We start from the raw sequence: 16822 nt of genomic DNA on the forward strand, positions 1-16822 counted from the left end.
GGCGTGCGATCATGAGCGTGTTCAATGACGTGGAGATGAGCACAGTCCTGCACGACATTCAATGCATGTCCTTCTGCCTGAGGTTGAAGGTGTACAAGAGGGCGCAAACAAACGCGAATGTGTCCAGGAAGACAATTGTGATCTTCGGCGCAGGCAGGTTCTATGAGATGAACACTGAGTAGTTCTCCTACATCGCGATTGACCCCGAGTTAGACATCTCAATCTTGAGCAGGAGGATGAAGAGGATAAGGATCACGCCCTACAACACGAACACGAGCTTCTCCAAGCAGGTGTCCGCAATCACGAACAGGTCCAGGAGCTTGCTCTACTACAGGGACTTGTCTAAGAACTTTATCTCGATGCCAGACGTGATCTCGAGCATGTGCGTAATAGGGATCCCAGCCGTATTCCCGCTCAGCATCTTGTACCACATCAGGGTCATCAACACGCTCTCATGCTCAGGGTAAAGGCGTTCGGGTGTGGATACGTGCACGACAACATGCCAAAGTCTGGGTTCTAAAGCCCACCCGTGCACATAGACGTGGTCAAGGACGAGTTCAGGATCTCAGCCGTAGAGGCGAACTTTGGCAAGTCGACGTGGGTAGAGCCGATTTTGCTCGTGGACTGAGTTTCGAACCTGCGCTTGATCAAGGACTCGACGTACCTCAGCGTCATTGCATCTCCCTTCCCGTCGTCGAGCATGGCCACAGTCGCGTACGTGTTGAGCTTGATCGCCGAGTGTCTGATCGCCATCTCGGTGGTGTCCGGCTTTGGCATCGGGCAGTCGCAGAAGTACGGGATGGCAGCGCAGACCGAGCACTTGGTCGCGATCACCTTGTCGGAGCTGATGATAGCGTTGCTCACGTTGATGGACAGGTTCTGCATCATTATCGATAACAGCTCCGTCTCTCCGGTTCTGGGTGTGCCCGACCTGTTTCTCCCCTTCGGCATCGTGAGCCCGGTTGTATTGCTCGTATACATTGCTAGCATGCGCTCCCCTACGCTCTAAAGAACGGACTTGTGCCTGTAATGCTGGAAGTGCGTGGCGAAGCAGGTGACTTGCGTGTAAACGCAATAGCAGAAGGCGCAGTGCATATTGGTAGTTGGTGTAGATGTAGGTAGGGCGGCCGGGGTGGACTGCATCTTTGCTGAGGGAGAAGAAGGTTCGAGTCGACTGATTGGACACAGGGTGCGTGATTTCAATTGCTCTGGTGTAGTTGGGCGTTTATTACATGAGTAAGTTGGTGGGAATCTATCGTGTGTAGTTCATCTGAGAGAGAATTTGATAGGCTGTGTTGGGATCAAGAGGAGAAAGAAGTATGTGCCGAGCGCGTTGTAGCCATTATTCCGGAATTGTTTGGAGGTGAGAGGATGGACGAATAAATGATAAAAGTCTAACGTTTGGCTGGCAACGAGAGCTAGAACAGAAAGTGTATGTAGTAGCAAAGGAAAGAAAACAGGACCAACTTATTCTACATATATCGTTTGGATCCAGAACGGTTGTGGGGGATTGGCAAGGTAAGGAATGTATCGCCTAGCAAAAAGGGCTTGCTGTGCTCCGTTCGTGCCGTGGTGGAAGGTGGAAAGATGTGGGTTGGGAGTATAAAGGGTCAGGCATAGAAGGATAGAAAATGAGTAATGAAAAACTCTCTGTCAGTGTAAACTTCGGTAATGGTGTTGTGTCAGATCCAGAATTAGCAAGCAATGAGGGTGTACCGAGAAACAACGTAGATGTGTGAAGATCCAGGCAAGCAAGAACCAAGCGTTTTACAGGAATTCTATGGCCAAGACTCTTCTGGTTGACGAAGTTGAACACACGAGCAGAGAGATAGACAAAGATTTCTCGCACCGCGAGAGCGTAACTTCTGCGAGCGAGAAAGACAGACAGAAAACGAGCCTGCACACAGTGTGTCGTGTAATCATTTCACCAAGCCGCGATTCTTGCCTACAAGGATAGTACTGAAACATCATTAGTTCAGGTCTCAGGCGAAGACCACACGGATGTGTACGCGGGGCTGGGATAGGTAAATAAAGAACAACGAACATTCAGAAAAGCATGCATAGGACGGCGAGTTCCAGTGATGCCGCACTGCAGAACAAAGGCGGCGAGACAGTGACGGGCTGGTGCAAGTTTACTCGTTCGCTCGGCGTGGTGTGGGAAATCTATATCCTCGTGTAGTTGTTGACATTTCTTCTCTGGTGTCCTGGCCTAATGCCGTGGTTTGAGCTAGATCAATACATTTGTTGACTGTAGGTTCTTAGGATGCGGTTTGACATGGAGTTGATGATGCACAGGTGAAAACTGAACTCCTGCTGAGTTAGATCCGGAGTTTGATTGTGAGTATCGACGGCTCAGTTCGTGGCGGAGTTGAATGTGCTAAAGCGCACTGTCAGGCTTCTTTCGTGTGCCCGACTCGATCTACCGCTGGTTTTCAAAAGTGCTTGCATTGATGTGCATTCTCAATGCTAGGGAGGGGGAGGGGAGGATAAACTCGAGGCTATTCCTCTTCTTTCTGTGTCGTCGTCGAGTTTCTTTGTTCAGTGTGGTGATGTGCATTGGCGATGCTTCATTCATCTGAATTTAAAAAAAATATATGTGCATTGGAGGAGCAGTTTACCACAGAACAAACTCCATCACCTGCAGCACAACCAGCATACCACGATGAATCATTACCGCCGCAACACTCATCCGAGCTTTACAACCTCATCACGAGATATGACGCACCACCCAGATACCCGCCACCTAAGCACAGCCCCGCGCCTGACCCGCTACTCTGTCAAACTCGCCTCGTTCAACACACCCATTGCGCGGCATGGTCTGCACAATCAACTAGCTGATGAACCTACGAACATGCGGCGCGTGCTTGATGACGCAGTTGGTGGGCGCCGAGCAGTCGGTGGGGGCCGAGGCAGCGTGAATCACGCTAGCCAGTTTTATCGCGCTAATCCGAGAGTAGCGTGCCAAGACTTGCGTGATCGGATCGCGTGCCTGCCCCCAGCCTCCCCCAACACCAGCCTCGTTAGCATCTCCCGTCGCCCTCAACCTCATCACTGTCTACCCCGCCTCTGCAGACTCCCTTTCAACCCATCCGTGCAACCTCCTCCTCACGCACCGATCGCGCGCCTCGGCCGCCGCTACCACCCGTTGCACGTATCGGGTACTCGACTCAGGCCCATCATCCTTGCGAATTTCACAAGGCCTCTGGCGGTTGGGGGCAGGCGACTCTGCTTTGCACTGTGCGTCTGTCTTCTGCCATCAGCGGGGTGGGCTTCTGTTCGGGTATCACGGTCGCGTACCCGGTGTCTGCGGTGGACGCGACGCATCACAACCAGAGTCAAGGCTGCTCACAAAGCCTGGGTGGGCGGGTTCCCTTGCGACGCATCGCGGTGTCGACGAGTTCCTTCGCCGCGATTGCTCCAAGGGGGTTTTGGTAAGTGTATTGTGTGCATTTTGGATAGCTAACAGTATGAGTCTCACAGCCGGCTTCAAGGCGCTGGCCTATCCCGCGTCCAACCTCTCCGACGCCGTATCGCCATGCACCTGCTCGCTACTGTTCAAGTGTGACGACACCGCTAGGACAGCCACTCTCTTGCTTCAAGCTGCGATACTCACTACTCATGGCATGCAAACCTTCGTTATACAGTATGACGCCAACGAGCTGGTGTCTGGCGCTGTAAGCCTCAACAATGGCAAGAGCCATGTCACACAGCCGCAATTGGACGAACTGTTGCGCGACAACAACAACACGCGCTCTGATGTGAAGACTCTCGCCCTGACTGTCAAGCAACCAGGTCCTGTCTGGTGTCCAGCTTCTCTTTCTTTTGCTCCTAGCCCTGGCTCTGAGGCTTCCTTCCGCCAGTTCGTAGATCTTACCAAAGCAACCGAAATAAACATTGTCTTTGACTTCAAGAATCTGCAGCCACTACTCAAGTCCATGTTGAAGTCTTTCGGTAGGGCAGCGAGAGACCTGGCTGCATTTCCAGTCGAAGGGTACCTTACTCGAGCGGGACTGACAAAGGCGAGCTGGGAGGTCTTCGGCCCTGTCGATGTCGCTGAGGCACCGCCTGCTTACGATCATTCTCGCAAGCGGCCATGGCAAGGTGAGTGCGACATCCATTGCATCCACAGCTCCAACTAAGTAACGCACGCAGAAACCTCAACGTCCCCAAGCCCCTCCCCAAAGCGCCTCGCCCGACAATCGCCTCCGCAATCTCCACAGTCGGACACGACCATTCCCTTCAGCCCAGCAGCAGCCGAAGCATTCAGAGCCCCGTTCGAGGAAAAGGCTCGGTTCAAGAAAGAAGTCGCGTTGGAAGAACAAGTCGCGTTCGAGCAACAAGTCGCGTTGGAGGAACAACTCGCGTTCAAGGAACAACTCGCGATCAAGGAACAAGTCTCGTTTGAGGAACAAGTTGCATTCGAGCAACAAGCCCTGTTCGAGAAACAAGCCGCCTTTGCGAAACGTGTCGCGCTCCAGAAACAAGCCCTGTTTGAGAAACAAGTCGCCTTCCAGAAACAAGTCGCGATTGAGGAACAAGTTGCGATGGAGGAACAAGCCGCATTCGAGGTACAAGTCGCGTTCGAGAAACAAGTCTTGCTCGAGAAACAAGCCGCCTTTGAGAATCAAGCCGCCGTCGAGAAACAAGCCGCCTTCAAGAAACAGGCCGCCTTCGAGAAACGAGTCGCGTTCAACTCTCACGCGGCGGCCATCAACGCCGCGGTTGCCAAGCAGCTCCCCGGCTACCTTGACCAAGTCCGGCCCAACCTACTTTCGCAAGCGATCAAAGCCGCCGTTGCCGAGCAGCTCTCCAGCTACCTCGAACAAGCCCTGCCGACCGTACTTGCGAACATTGTCCCAACTCTCTTCGCCCGTCCTCCCACCGATCTCTCCAACTCGTCCAACTCGTCCAAATCGTCCAACTCCTCCAACTCCTCCAACTCGACTCACTCCTCCCACACCCCATCCAGAACACTGCCGCCACTATCCGCTTTAGGCCAGACGTACCTCCCCCACCTCAAAGCGCATCTTACTGATCAAGTCCAGCAAGACCAAGCCAAGCGGACGAAAGAGTGGGAGGAAGTGCTCCACCGCCTCTCAGAGAATGCAGCACGAAAGCTTGAAGAAGAGACAGCAGGGATGATGGACGATATGAAGGAGCACAAGACGGACATGCGCTCGACAAAGGACGACGCTGTGCGAGACATGAACGCTCATCTTCACGATGCGATTGGGGATGCGCAGGACAAAGTGTCGGTATTGCGCGAGGACATGGATAAGGACATGCAGCAGGGGATTGACGTCTTGTGCGACAAGATCGAGAGGCTGAAACAATTATTGGTGAAGAGGGTGGTGGCGTTTGAAGTACGCAAGTATTGGCGGAGGAGGAAGCGTGCGCACCAAAGCGTAGGTCAAGGTATTGTCAAGCGCAAGAGCCCGAAATTGCGTCGTATCAAGCACAAAATGAAGGTGTTGGGAAGACGTCGGTACGATGAGTGGGAGGACGTCTGAGGAAGGAGCTTGCGCGTCTGTCTACACATGCTCTCGATGGCGATATCGGTCGCCTTTGTCAAGAGCTAGGACCTTTCTTTTCTTTACTGTCCCGGTGGACTTCTGGTCATGATATATGAACTGGCTGACATGCCTCATGATACCCAAATAGACTCTCAATTTCATTCAAGCCATGCACTCCATCATCCCTCCGCGCAGTCTGTGTCCGTTCCGCTATGGAAATCAAAAGCATCTCACTTCAACATGGTCGCCAGGAAGCGCGCAGCCTTACATAGCGATTCCAAAAGACGCTTCACTACCCGCGCTGTGGCTAGACATGTGCGCGTGCGTCTATCCTCCTGCGTTTAAAACCAAGCACGATATCTCACGCTCGTTCATCGTGCTATCAGAACGCGATGCGTAGATTGCACTCACACTGCGGGACCACAGGTATGCCACGCTCATGCCACAAGCAACACGCACAGCTAACACAACTCCCATCTCATGGTATCAACTCGACACGCCGATACTCCTCTCCTCCTTCGTTTGCAACATCACGACGCGTCACGACGCTGATACAGAGAAAGTTTGTAGCTGTGAAGAAGCGCTGCTCAGTGTCTGTACTCATCCGGACGTTCGGCTACAACACAGCGGTGTCTGCCATGGCTTTCCTCATGCCATCTCGCGTGCGTGGTGTGCATACCTGCTTTGTAGAGTCACACGATGACGCCGCTCGTCGCCATGGCTCGCACATGACGCGCTCGTGTTCAAGCTCGCATACGGCGTCCTTGGGATTGGAGCCTGACGCTCAGTTTCGCGCACGCCGGCTTCGCGACTTGGGCTCGCGGCTCGGCGGACACATATTTCGACCTCAGACACGAAAGCCTCGCAGGCCAACGATGCATATTCACGTCGCGCGCTCGTCGCCCAGTTGCATTATAGGCTGCACGAGTAGTCACCTCAAGCAAAACCACAACGCGACCGCAATGAAATGCAAAGGTCAGGACACCTGCGATGCGAAAGGTCAGGACACCTGCAAACACGCATCGACAAGGTCGTTGGACTCTACATCCTTCCTGTTGACCTGTTCAGCTCGCGTTTCTACTTCTGCATGGGTATGAATATACTATAGATGCCGGCTCCGAGACGAAGGAAACTCGCTGAAAACTCGACTGTCAACTACACCATGCTCGTCGAGCTGAACGAGAAATCGGCCTGTGGCAAAAGCTGTGCGAGCTTATAGCTGACCCAATTGGGAGCGGGATGCTGAACAGGGTTGAAACCGTGGACAAGCTTATCGCTGGGAAATCACTGCTGTTGTACGTCCGAATGCCTCTTCGAGCACACCTCTTGCGCCCATTTGTCATTCACTGCGACTCTACACTCTAAGTATCTACACAATCACGGCCTCGAGTAGAGCAGTGCATTGCACTTCACACATCCAATTCTAGAGGGGCGTCGAATGGTTAATAACAACAACATCATCGTCGGGATGCGTATCCTGACTGAACCCATGAAAATGTTGACATCAAGTTGCGAGATCCGAAGCCTCACCAGCAATCCATCCACAGCGGATCACTGCATTTGGGGGCTCGGACTCCGGTCTCCATCGTGTTTTGACCCACAGACCGGCCGAGCTTGACACGCCCGTGTCTGAATTGCATGTGCAGCCCTCATGATGTCCAACAACACAAGTTGGCCTACTCATACAGTCGAGACCATACCAGTCTACCTGAACCTGACCCGGTTGATAACGGTGCTTAGTTCGGTTTGCTCATGTCCTTTTTGCTGTCGCGCCCCCACACATGGTGGTGAGACGCTTCTTGGTGGGCGTTTTCGTAGCGACAACTTCATCTTCGCGCAGATGGTCATGGGTCACATTGACTTTTGCTTGACACTGGATACATAGATATGTAACTACTGTAGCCGCCGCAGGTTGCTTCTCTTGAGCGCTGTGAACAGGCTTGTGTAAGGCTGAGTAGAAGTTCTCAAGAATATCAGGGCTTTCATGCAACACTCTTCGAGGCAAGGCGTACAATCGACGCTATAGTCAATCTCTAAATGTAGATAATGATGTGAAGTTGATCTCGGATCCCATTGCCAACAATCAGACAAGGGGGTTTCAATCAGAAAATCCGCGTTGTGAGACCAAGACTACTGGAACGGGCACGAGCTCGTCTTTCCATGTATGAGCTCGCTCACTATTATCACTTCGAGCACAATACCGAAAAATCGCGCTAGATACTCGAGGATGTTCAAGACGCAGATGTTTGGCTGTACTGATCACATTCTTCCAGGGTGTGCAGTAAGCGGTATCGAGGTAGTGCATGTCCCTATCGAAAAAATCATGGTGAGAAATGAGCTTGCAACTTGGACCGACTAAACTCGTCGAAGCGTTTTCTGAGGAAGACCGGCGGTCAAGACTCAGAAACGGGCGCGTTCATAGTTGAGTCCTGACAGATGCGATCCAAGATCAGGAACCCTCAGGGTGTGTTGGACGTATGGACAGCAACCTTGTACCTCCATTCCAGTTTCTACTCGCGCACTTGATCACCAACAACGACTCAGACACAATGCGGAAGAGGAGGGATATCCACAATCAGGGAAATGGAGCAACTATCGACGGCCATTACGAATTCGAGCTCACTGCCGCGAATAAGAAGGGGGCCGAAGCCAGGGGATCCCAAGGGCGAGACCACCGAGCTCAACTTGAGCGACACGGTTATCGTTTTCTACAGCTCGATGGCGACAGATCACTCGGCCTGTAGCTCTTTCTGGACTTTTCGCGACTGCCCGTTCTTTGAGACCGCTCGGGGTAAGATGGAATTTTGATATATAGCTGCGGAACCAATTGTACATCAAGAATGGGTTCAGTGAGGGGGAAACCCTGTGATAATGCTGTGTATCTGGCAGAGCGCGCAAGTGCGGCAATATACTTGTTTGTACGGGGCTTATACTCTCCTCCACCACTGCTTACGCATCCGATGTCCGATCCGGCACCGAGTCTAGTATCAAGTCTTAAACCCGTCGCACCTTCAGCACAAAGTTCCCGCCCAATCATGGCGGCTTACGCATAATTGTACCTACTATACCTCTCTAACTCAATTCTTGCGTATAGGCGGGGCTTCCGGATTTGTCTCAAACGCAGCATGTCTACTGCTGACTAGCTTTATCTCATGTCTGGACTTTGTTAATGTGGTGCGAGACTCCGGATTCGACATCGGCTTTCTGCGCTTCCCCTCGATTGGGGTCCGGGATGTACTCTCAATTGAGTCGCAGTATGTGCGCGAACTTTTGACTGTTTTCTTACTCTTGGATATGTCGTTGATTGCGCTTCTACAGGCATACTACTTCATTTGTAGGCACGGGTATGTTGATATTTTGAATGGAGAGCGGGACGCCGAACGGAAAGAGAGATGGGATTTGTATTCGGCTCGTTTGTTTCTCATCGAGATGACGTCTGTTGAGAGATGAAATTCTTGGCTTGGGTCTGGTTCTGTAGAAGATCGAGCTGGAGAATGAACTCTCAATTCTGCAGCGTCTCGAAGATTGTTTAGCAAGATCTTCGCTTTTATCGTGTGTGTACTTGGAAGTAATTCCTGCAATGCTGTGGAGTAAATCCTTACGAGACAGAAAGGTTCAAGCTTCTAGAGTCTCTTAGTGACATGTCTGCCTGAAGAAAAGCCCCGAGTATAATTTCACATATTAAACCTGACTTACAGCTCAAGCAATCGGAGTTCACGGAGGTGTCGAGGAAGAACAACGTCATGGTAGCAGCGTAATAAACGCCATAATCTTACATGAACACAACAGACTTTTGCAAAGCTCTGGGAACGAATCGGCTTGTATAGCATTATGTACTTGTGGAATTGAAATTGACATAAAAACAAATCATATTGACCGGTATTCTTGGAGCCTCGGTGACTAACAGCTTGTTAATCATGCAAGTATCATCTGTAGTTCCTCCGACGGCCATGTCGCAGTCTCCTCACTACCTATACCTATACCCGAGCCAAATGCTGTCACAACTACACTTGTCAAGACAACAGTAGTTGCGAACATCAAGCACGACGCATCATCTCCAAGATCTTCTTCGTCTTCTTGTCCATGCTCTTGCGTAGGGCTTTGTGCATGCGGCTAATCTCCTTCGGCTTCGGCACTTCGACTATGATATCTTCAGCCGGGTCTTCGTCCTCATCCATTGCGAAAGTCGTCTCGAAAGGTGAGGCATGGAGGACCTCAAAGCTCGTGAGGTGCTTAGCACAGGCAGTGTGATCTGCACATCGGTCAGATGGATGATGGTATGATGATATCGATGCAGGAACTCACCACAGGCCGCGCTCGACTCGTCCACCCACGGCAGGATCTGCCGGGCCAGCCCGAGATTGTGCAGCGCCTGCTGGCCGAGTGGGAAATGATACGGGCACAGAAGCGCAGACTGGGTGCCAGCGCAAAGGGCACAGAACGTCTGGTAGTGTCAGCTGCGTTCTGCTTCGCGCACGAGTAGGAGGAGAGAAGAATTACTGCCTTGCACTCGTCTGACACGTAGATGGCTGCATTAGCCGCGAAGCTTTCTCCACACGAAAAGCATCGCCACGTTGGGCGACAGGGTGTGCTGGGCGTGCTGGCATCCAGGAGCCGTTGCGTGGTGGTTGGTGCTGGACGGACGTCGCTTCCATCGCAGCTGAGAGACTGGTCGGGTAAGACAGAACCGCAGGTCTTCATCAATGGGTGCAAATCGAAATCGCACTCAAAGCAAGGAGCCTGTTCTTCGGCGGAAGGCATACGCGCCTGCTGAGACGGTGAGGTGGCGCACTTGGTCTGCAAGGTGTCAGCGTATAGCTTTAGGTTGCCGTCGGCATCAATGGCGTACCAAAGGCGGAGCTGCAGCGGTGGCATGCGTTGCGGTGTGATTGTCCCCGCGACTCAGCGGGCGCACTGCTTTCATGTTGCTGGTGGTCTGGACATTGTCAGCAGTGGATTGTTACCGTTGTCTGAGGCCATCTGCTTACTATGGGCGGCGGCGGAAGACAGTGTTTGTGCAGTGGGGGCAGTTGGTGGCTCACCGAGGGCGCCAATTCAGTATCGAAGTGACGCATTATCGTGAGTCGATGTCAAGTCGTGCGTTGTAGAGCAGCTTTTGGCAATTGTCGCTGTGTGTAACGAAGGAGGGGAGAAGTTGGCACTTGTGCCGACAACAAACCTGGGTGGGGTCAACGCGTGGTGAAAGTGAGGTCGGCCGTAGGTGGAGGCGCGTTTGCAATGGTCCGTCATAGTCCTATCGCGCGATATGGGCAATGCATCGTGTGCACCACGCTTCTCTAGCTTGCTCGTCTCAAGGGAAAGGTTCGCACTCCAGCCAAGATAGGTGCATTACAGAGTTGGAGATTGAGTATAGAAAATGGATGTTGTCTACCCAAACGATGCCTTCTTCGATGGGTGCTGGCGTCACGAGGAGGTTCTGCTTGTGGTGACTCCGCTAGGGAGCCCTGGGGTGGGAACGTGTCTGAGGGAAAGGATAACAGTCTGCTGGGCAAGGACGAGGAAAGATATTGTAAGAAAAACAATGTTGTCGGTGATGAACATGGTGTTATGTAGACTGAGGTTCAGCACGGGCAAACGAAGGGGTGGACTGTAGGGAAGAGAGAAAGCAAGAGGCTGGGTGTTACACGGGCGTGCACTTTTGCCCGGCAGCCTATACTAAGCTCGCAGTCCAGCGTCATGAAAGTCTTTGCGCATCGCGATAGCGGGATTACTGCGTGTTTCCAAGGAGAGACGCTGGCATCTAGGATGAGGTCGATGGAATGGATGGACAATGAGATGGGTGGATTGAATACACGATGAGATGAGGAGAACGACTGGGTTCCAGCGACAGGGATTGCCGCAACTGAGCGCCCTTGTCCTTGGCCACCGCAATGAACGTGTATCACTCCTTGTAAACCATGCAGAACCACGCTTTATAGACAGGGCGGTACAGATCACCCGTTTTACGGCCAAAACTACAAGATGCTGCATCTCTATAATGCAGCGATAATTATCTTTTCCAAATCATCTCGGGGGCCAAGTCTAGCAAGAAGCCCCTTTGGGAGTCTTGCATCCCCTCCCTTTTCAAAACATCGGGCCGTGATCCGCCCCAGCCGAGCCAAGCCCAGCTAGCCGAAGTTGGTGGATGAACCTTTCCCAACTATATGGTTTTCTACCATTGCAGGCAGCTTGAGTAGGAGAGCGCATTGCTGCGTTCCTGGATGCAAGGCACCCCACGTCACGCATATGCAAAGAGGTTGACTTAAGTCTAGACTGATATGGAGAAGATAAGCTGTCTAGCGGGGTTATTGCACTAGTCAAAGATTTGGAAAATACAAAAAGCACGTGAAATACATTTGTCTAAAATCTAATCTGCTAATAATGCCCACATGAACGCTTGCTCAGAGGATATGCTACGTTGAAATACAGAAACTAGGAAAAAAAAATACATAACGCCGGCAAATACAAGCAAAATCCTATCTTACTAGCTCTTTCCACGCCGATTTCCCTGCTATACTCAATCTTTATGGCTTTACTCTCAAGTCTTCCTCCCCGATTTCTGCATCTTGTTTATGAACTCATTAAGCCGCTGGACCTCTACATCTAATATCATAGCCTCCCTCTTGTAATGGTTCTTTTCGCGATTCATTGACCTCAACCCCATAATTTGAGCCTCTAATTGATCTGCCCATGCCTCTTTTTCATTCTCGAAATCCGTAATCATTGTGTTCTTTTGATACTCGAATTCCGCAAACATTGTTTCCTTTCTACGCCTGATCATTGTCTCCTTTTCACGCTCGAATTCCGCAATCATTGTCTTTTTTTCACGCCTTAATTGCGTATTTTCTGTATGTAACTCTTGAATTAGTGCGTCCTTATTAGTATCTGTTTTTTTGCTGTGCAACCGCTCAAATCCCGCTTCTATCTTATCTTGAAGCTCTGAGTACTTCACTTCCGCCGTGGCATTGGCTTCACACTTCGCGCATGGCGGCGGTTTTTGAGGGAGAATTGGACCAGCATTTATGTTGATGAAGGAGAAGGACTCGTCCTCTAGTTTTATCTTGCTTTCTGTCGTGGCAGTGGCTTCATACTTCGCGCATGGCGGCGGTTCGGGACAAGGAATGCCAGAAGTATTCTTTAGGATCCGGTTGTACATTTCCATCTTCCTTTTCTCTGTGGCATTGGCTTCACACTTCGTGCATGGCGACGATTTTTGAGGGAGAATTGGACCAGCATTCATGTTGGTGGAGGAGAAAGACTCGTCCTCTATTTCCATCTTGCTTTCTTCCGTGGCATTGACTTTACACTTCGCGCATAGCGGCGGTTGGTAAGAGAGATTGCTATCAGTATCCGTGTTGATGAAGGACTCGTCGTCTATTTCCATCTTCCCTTTCTCCGTGGCATTGGCCTTAGGCTTCGCCCATAGCGGCCTTTCGCTGCGTTCACAAACCACGAAACCAGCATTCATTTTGACGAACTCTATATTATTCATCTTCCTGTATCGCGGATAGTCCCAATACACCTTTGTAGACCAGTCCCAAAAGCTATTCTTAGGTCCGGCAGTAGAGAGTGATGTACGTGTCGTGTGGGGTAGGAGACGTTTTGGTATGGGTTTGTTTTGGCTTAAGCTCAGTTTCGCTGGGTGATCTAATTGCGAAAGTGGAAGACTGTGTTGAGAAGTAAGTTGTCGTTGATCTTGCTGTATCCAATTATTAGTTTTGAAGGGAACTTTGTATTTGTAGTCAGGCATAGCTATTACATTGTGAAAAATTCTACTGCAACGTTGTGAATTGGCTTTTAAACAATGTTCTGATTAGGGTTAACGTGTAATATCTACAATTCAGGTATAATGTGTGCACAATGCAGCCAAGTTACTTTACATCTAATCTTGAGATGGCAGTGAGTTAGTTCTGACCTTCATCAACATTGTGTTCTAGATAGCTTTCCTTGTCAAGAAAAGTGCTTGGTTCTGCTAGGATCTTTTCAGCGGAAAAGTGAACGGCCATAATTATCACGATAGCAAAGTAGTACATCAGACTCACAACACTGGCTGATTATAGCAAAAACTACGATGTCTCGTCTGCAAGAGAACGCGTTACAACATCCACCGTCTCACTATAGACCTAAAGAGCCACGAGCCCAGGCTCGACGATACGAAGTGTTGTCCAAGCTGATATCGAAAGTCGAGACAGACGAGTCGCTGTCTGCTTAACGGCCGCCTCGTGCCACTTGAAGTTCAACCACCTCCCGGAGAGAAGAGGGGACAGGTGCATAGTCACAGGGCGTATACCGTGCTCCGCACGACACGGCGAGAAGGCGCTCCATCACCATGATCTAGCTCTCATGCGGCATCGCATCGCAGCAGCTAACGGTCCTATTGAATTCTATCAAGGTGACCATGTGTCCGTTAGCTACTCTACACCGCAACCATCGACCGTACGCGCGCTGGTGGACTGAGCATTGGTAAGCGTCTTCACCACGCTCAGCGAAGCCCCACTAGTTCCTTTGCAGCCAACGCTGGCCATAAGACGCCTGAGAAGCAGCAGAAAAGTACACTCCGGACATGTAAACGCGCAGGTAACATTTCCCCGTATGTCGCTTCGGCCTGCTGCAGTACCTAGTCAGTTGAGCTGAGTATGCGGAGGGGAACAACAACCTGAGCTAGCAGCCTTACATAATAGATCTTTTCTAGCTGACAGTTACGTAACAACCTATCAAGCCACCGATTCATCAACCGTTGATGGGAAGTGTGCCTCTACTGCAAGTCTCACTAAGCCATTATGGTGCAGAACCTCTCGTTGAAATCATTGCAGCACCGCGTTCTGGAAGGCGAGTCGCAACATGCAGCTGGCGAAGGAGCTTTGTTTGTTGCGCCAGAGAATGCGGCTTAGGCTTAGTTGGACGGGCTCATCATGGGATCAGGTATTACACCCACGACTGACAACGACGACGACAACAACGATAAACCTTCCCCGGAAGCCACGACAAGAAGATAAGCTTGCGCAACGCATTTGAAAAATGGAAGCATGGATATACTGTACGCTGGCGCAGGTACTTGGAGTCATGTATAGATTTGATTATCCGGCTGCCGGTATTGTTGAGCCATCAGTGTCTTTAATGCTCAAGTAGTCTTGATCGACATGCCTCGGACATAACATTACCCTACCTTTGCCGGGTATTACCACACGTCTGATACGTGCTGGACATACTGAGCCTGGAAACCTTACTTGCGCAACGGTGAGTTACGTTCAACCACTTGAACTGCGAGGATAAGTCAATCTCTTGACGCCTGTTTGCTATATCCCAACTGTGATCAAGTGCCGGTCACTCATCTATCTCCTGTGTACGAGACACTTTCAGTAATCCGGATCACCATTCCGTGAGCTGCGGAACGACCAATATGTCCCTTTGAAAATGACATAGCAATCTAACTCCATTCTGATCCGCCGTGAAACCTGCTGAACGTATCAACGCGGTTGCCTAACTAGCATGTGAGCTCAGATGTAGCGCTTGGAGTGTCGAACTCAGTCTTTCCTAGCATGGTGGCATGGATCATGTAGGCTGCGGCTTAGGCGGCAATAGACGCAGATGCGTAATGCTTGGTCGGACGAAGCCATTGCCTGTGATTTCAACTGTGTAGGCTTTATCGGCTCCTGTTTCGGTGCGCGTGGGTCCGTACATGCGAGGACGCGGAGTATTGTCGACTCCGGGTATGGCATAATCGACGCCTGGTTGATGGAGAAGTAGCTGGTCAGCCAACTTTGGATGAAAGCAGTCTTTGAGCTCTTTGCAAACGAAAGCTGGTTTCAGGGCTTTGACATCAGCGTCGCTCATGGGTGCACGTTCCATTCTCGCTATGTACTTGATGAAATAATCTCGTGTAATGGCAGCAAGGTATGCAGCGTGGCTTACATCTTTGTCGAACAGTTGTGGCGGGCGCTCGGTCTGGTCCTGGTGGTATGGTTCTGTCCTGGTGATCTGGTCTAGGTGGTGTGCATCGGCTAGACATGCGGCGGCTGCACTGACCGTGCAAATGTCGCCGGCAGCATTTGTTTGTCGTCGCGCGCTGTTCGAGATATTGCCATTGTCATTAATAGTGTCGGGTATGCCTTGATCCAGGCAGTTGAGGGAGCAATGAACAGATCGAAGGGCGAGTGATCGGATGGAGCCAGAGGAGGTAGTTGGTTCGTGGAAATTGAGCCAGTTTGTGCCGAGCATGACACCTACGGCCTCGGTCAATTGCGCGGCGGCGACTCCACCGGCGAGGGCGAGGACGACAGGGTATTGAGTCTTAGTCGTTTGTAGGCAATGATCCTTCACGGAGCTGTGGTTGATGGAACACGCGCTTGATCCAGTGCCTACTAGAGATTTGATCGGTCTTTACTTGTCTGGGGCAATGCGAATGTGTCCTGTGAATTTGAGACGTTTGGCTGTGTGTAGGTGTGACGATTCGAAGATGGCGGCGGCGGATCCATAGTGACTAGGCTATGGGCGACCTCTTGACGAGTGTGGTGGTCGTGTGATGCGACGCGGCGCGCGGAGATACAGAAATGACGCCATCCATGCTCCTGAGTGCGGTTTCACTCAAGAGCTGATGATGGTGTGGCTCTTAGACGCAGCTGTAGTCGTCGATCTCTCTTTAACCCTTGTCGCCGTCGAGTTCGAATGTACCGTTACTCGGATAGGCGTCTGAGTTGTGAGCGTCATACCCAGCGTCTAGAGCGTTCGGCTTTAGGCCGCGGATCTGGTCGAACCGGGTTGGCTCCTTGCGTGGGCAGTTGCGAGCTTGAGGAGCGGTACTCTGTCAGACTTGAAATTGCCTTTTCATCGGCAAGAATAGTCTGCTGCTCCATTGTTCGGCCGGATATTGTTTTCGCTCAGTGCAACGGTTATCAGAGGAGTTGCTATGTGGCTGGCGGTTGCATGACGCTAGCGAGCAGTCGAAGGGGTTTAACAGCGCCGCTATGCGAGGTGCCTTACGATGCAAATCAATTTCGCGGTGGCCAATGTCGTGCGCGCGGGTTCAGTCAAGGAAATTGATCAATGTTTCGCCAGCAAATGACTTGACACAATTCTCATAGCCAGGCGATATTCCATGAGTGATGACTTGTTGAGGACAGGATGGACGTGCATGAACCGGGCCTCCCATTCCATGAGGGGCTCGTCGGCCTCCTGCTCGAGCGAGGCATCTAAGATTTGAGGTTCAGCGTCGACGATCTTCTCATGTATGTTGCTATGGTAGTATGGGTCCAGCGCGATCAACGGGTCGCTGTAGTGCATTGCGCAGTCAGAGACATGTTCAATGAGTT

The 16822-nt window shown here is 51.3% G+C and overlaps 8 protein-coding genes across 8 annotated transcripts; 3 read left to right on the forward strand and 5 right to left on the reverse strand.

Moving 5' to 3' along the window:
- Window positions 1-11: 11 nt before the first annotated feature.
- P153DRAFT_391144 (uncharacterized protein) lies at window positions 12-346 on the forward strand (the record flags this gene model as incomplete). The annotated part of the gene is made up of 2 exons (XM_033671010.1): window positions 12-157; window positions 214-346. The coding sequence occupies 2 exons, from the start codon at window positions 12-14 to the stop codon at window positions 344-346; spliced, it is 279 nt and encodes a 92-aa protein (XP_033518121.1).
- A 170-nt stretch (window positions 347-516) lies between these two features.
- On the reverse strand, window positions 517-951 carry P153DRAFT_391145 (uncharacterized protein; the record flags this gene model as incomplete). Its single annotated transcript, XM_033671011.1, has 1 exon — window positions 517-951. One exon carries the CDS (start codon window positions 949-951, stop codon window positions 517-519), a length of 435 nt encoding a protein of 144 aa, XP_033518122.1.
- Window positions 952-2662: 1711 nt separating this feature from the next.
- On the forward strand, window positions 2663-5510 carry P153DRAFT_391146 (uncharacterized protein; the record flags this gene model as incomplete). Its single annotated transcript, XM_033671012.1, has 4 exons — window positions 2663-2893; window positions 2958-3431; window positions 3492-4101; window positions 4153-5510. 4 exons carry the CDS (start codon window positions 2663-2665, stop codon window positions 5508-5510), a joined length of 2673 nt encoding a protein of 890 aa, XP_033518123.1.
- A 431-nt stretch (window positions 5511-5941) lies between these two features.
- On the forward strand, window positions 5942-8358 carry P153DRAFT_401642 (uncharacterized protein; the record flags this gene model as incomplete). Its single annotated transcript, XM_033671920.1, has 2 exons — window positions 5942-6512; window positions 7950-8358. The coding sequence occupies 2 exons, from the start codon at window positions 5942-5944 to the stop codon at window positions 8255-8257; spliced, it is 879 nt and encodes a 292-aa protein (XP_033518124.1). The 3' UTR covers window positions 8258-8358.
- A 1177-nt stretch (window positions 8359-9535) lies between these two features.
- On the reverse strand, window positions 9536-10687 carry P153DRAFT_145030 (uncharacterized protein). The gene is made up of 4 exons (XM_033662133.1): window positions 10502-10687; window positions 10363-10449; window positions 9819-10310; window positions 9536-9765 (listed from the first exon to the last, which is right to left on the reverse strand). Exons 1-4 carry the CDS (start codon window positions 10586-10588, stop codon window positions 9655-9657), a joined length of 777 nt encoding a protein of 258 aa, XP_033518125.1. The 5' UTR covers window positions 10589-10687; the 3' UTR covers window positions 9536-9654.
- A 1363-nt stretch (window positions 10688-12050) lies between these two features.
- P153DRAFT_412426 (uncharacterized protein) lies at window positions 12051-13263 on the reverse strand (the record flags this gene model as incomplete). The annotated part of the gene is made up of 1 exon (XM_033672103.1): window positions 12051-13263. One exon carries the CDS (start codon window positions 13261-13263, stop codon window positions 12052-12054), a length of 1212 nt encoding a protein of 403 aa, XP_033518126.1.
- A 1391-nt stretch (window positions 13264-14654) lies between these two features.
- On the reverse strand, window positions 14655-15954 carry P153DRAFT_145237 (uncharacterized protein). The gene has a single exon (XM_033662135.1). The coding sequence runs from the start codon at window positions 15729-15731 to the stop codon at window positions 15066-15068; it is 666 nt and encodes a 221-aa protein (XP_033518127.1). The 5' UTR covers window positions 15732-15954; the 3' UTR covers window positions 14655-15065.
- A 198-nt stretch (window positions 15955-16152) lies between these two features.
- On the reverse strand, window positions 16153-16793 carry P153DRAFT_391151 (uncharacterized protein; the record flags this gene model as incomplete). The annotated part of the gene is made up of 2 exons (XM_033671013.1): window positions 16153-16298; window positions 16577-16793. 2 exons carry the CDS (start codon window positions 16791-16793, stop codon window positions 16153-16155), a joined length of 363 nt encoding a protein of 120 aa, XP_033518128.1.
- Window positions 16794-16822: the final 29 nt, after the last annotated feature.

This window comes from Dothidotthia symphoricarpi (genome assembly GCF_010015815.1).
Source record: "Dothidotthia symphoricarpi CBS 119687 unplaced genomic scaffold P153scaffold_26, whole genome shotgun sequence".
NCBI classification, from domain to species: domain Eukaryota; kingdom Fungi; phylum Ascomycota; class Dothideomycetes; order Pleosporales; family Dothidotthiaceae; genus Dothidotthia; species Dothidotthia symphoricarpi.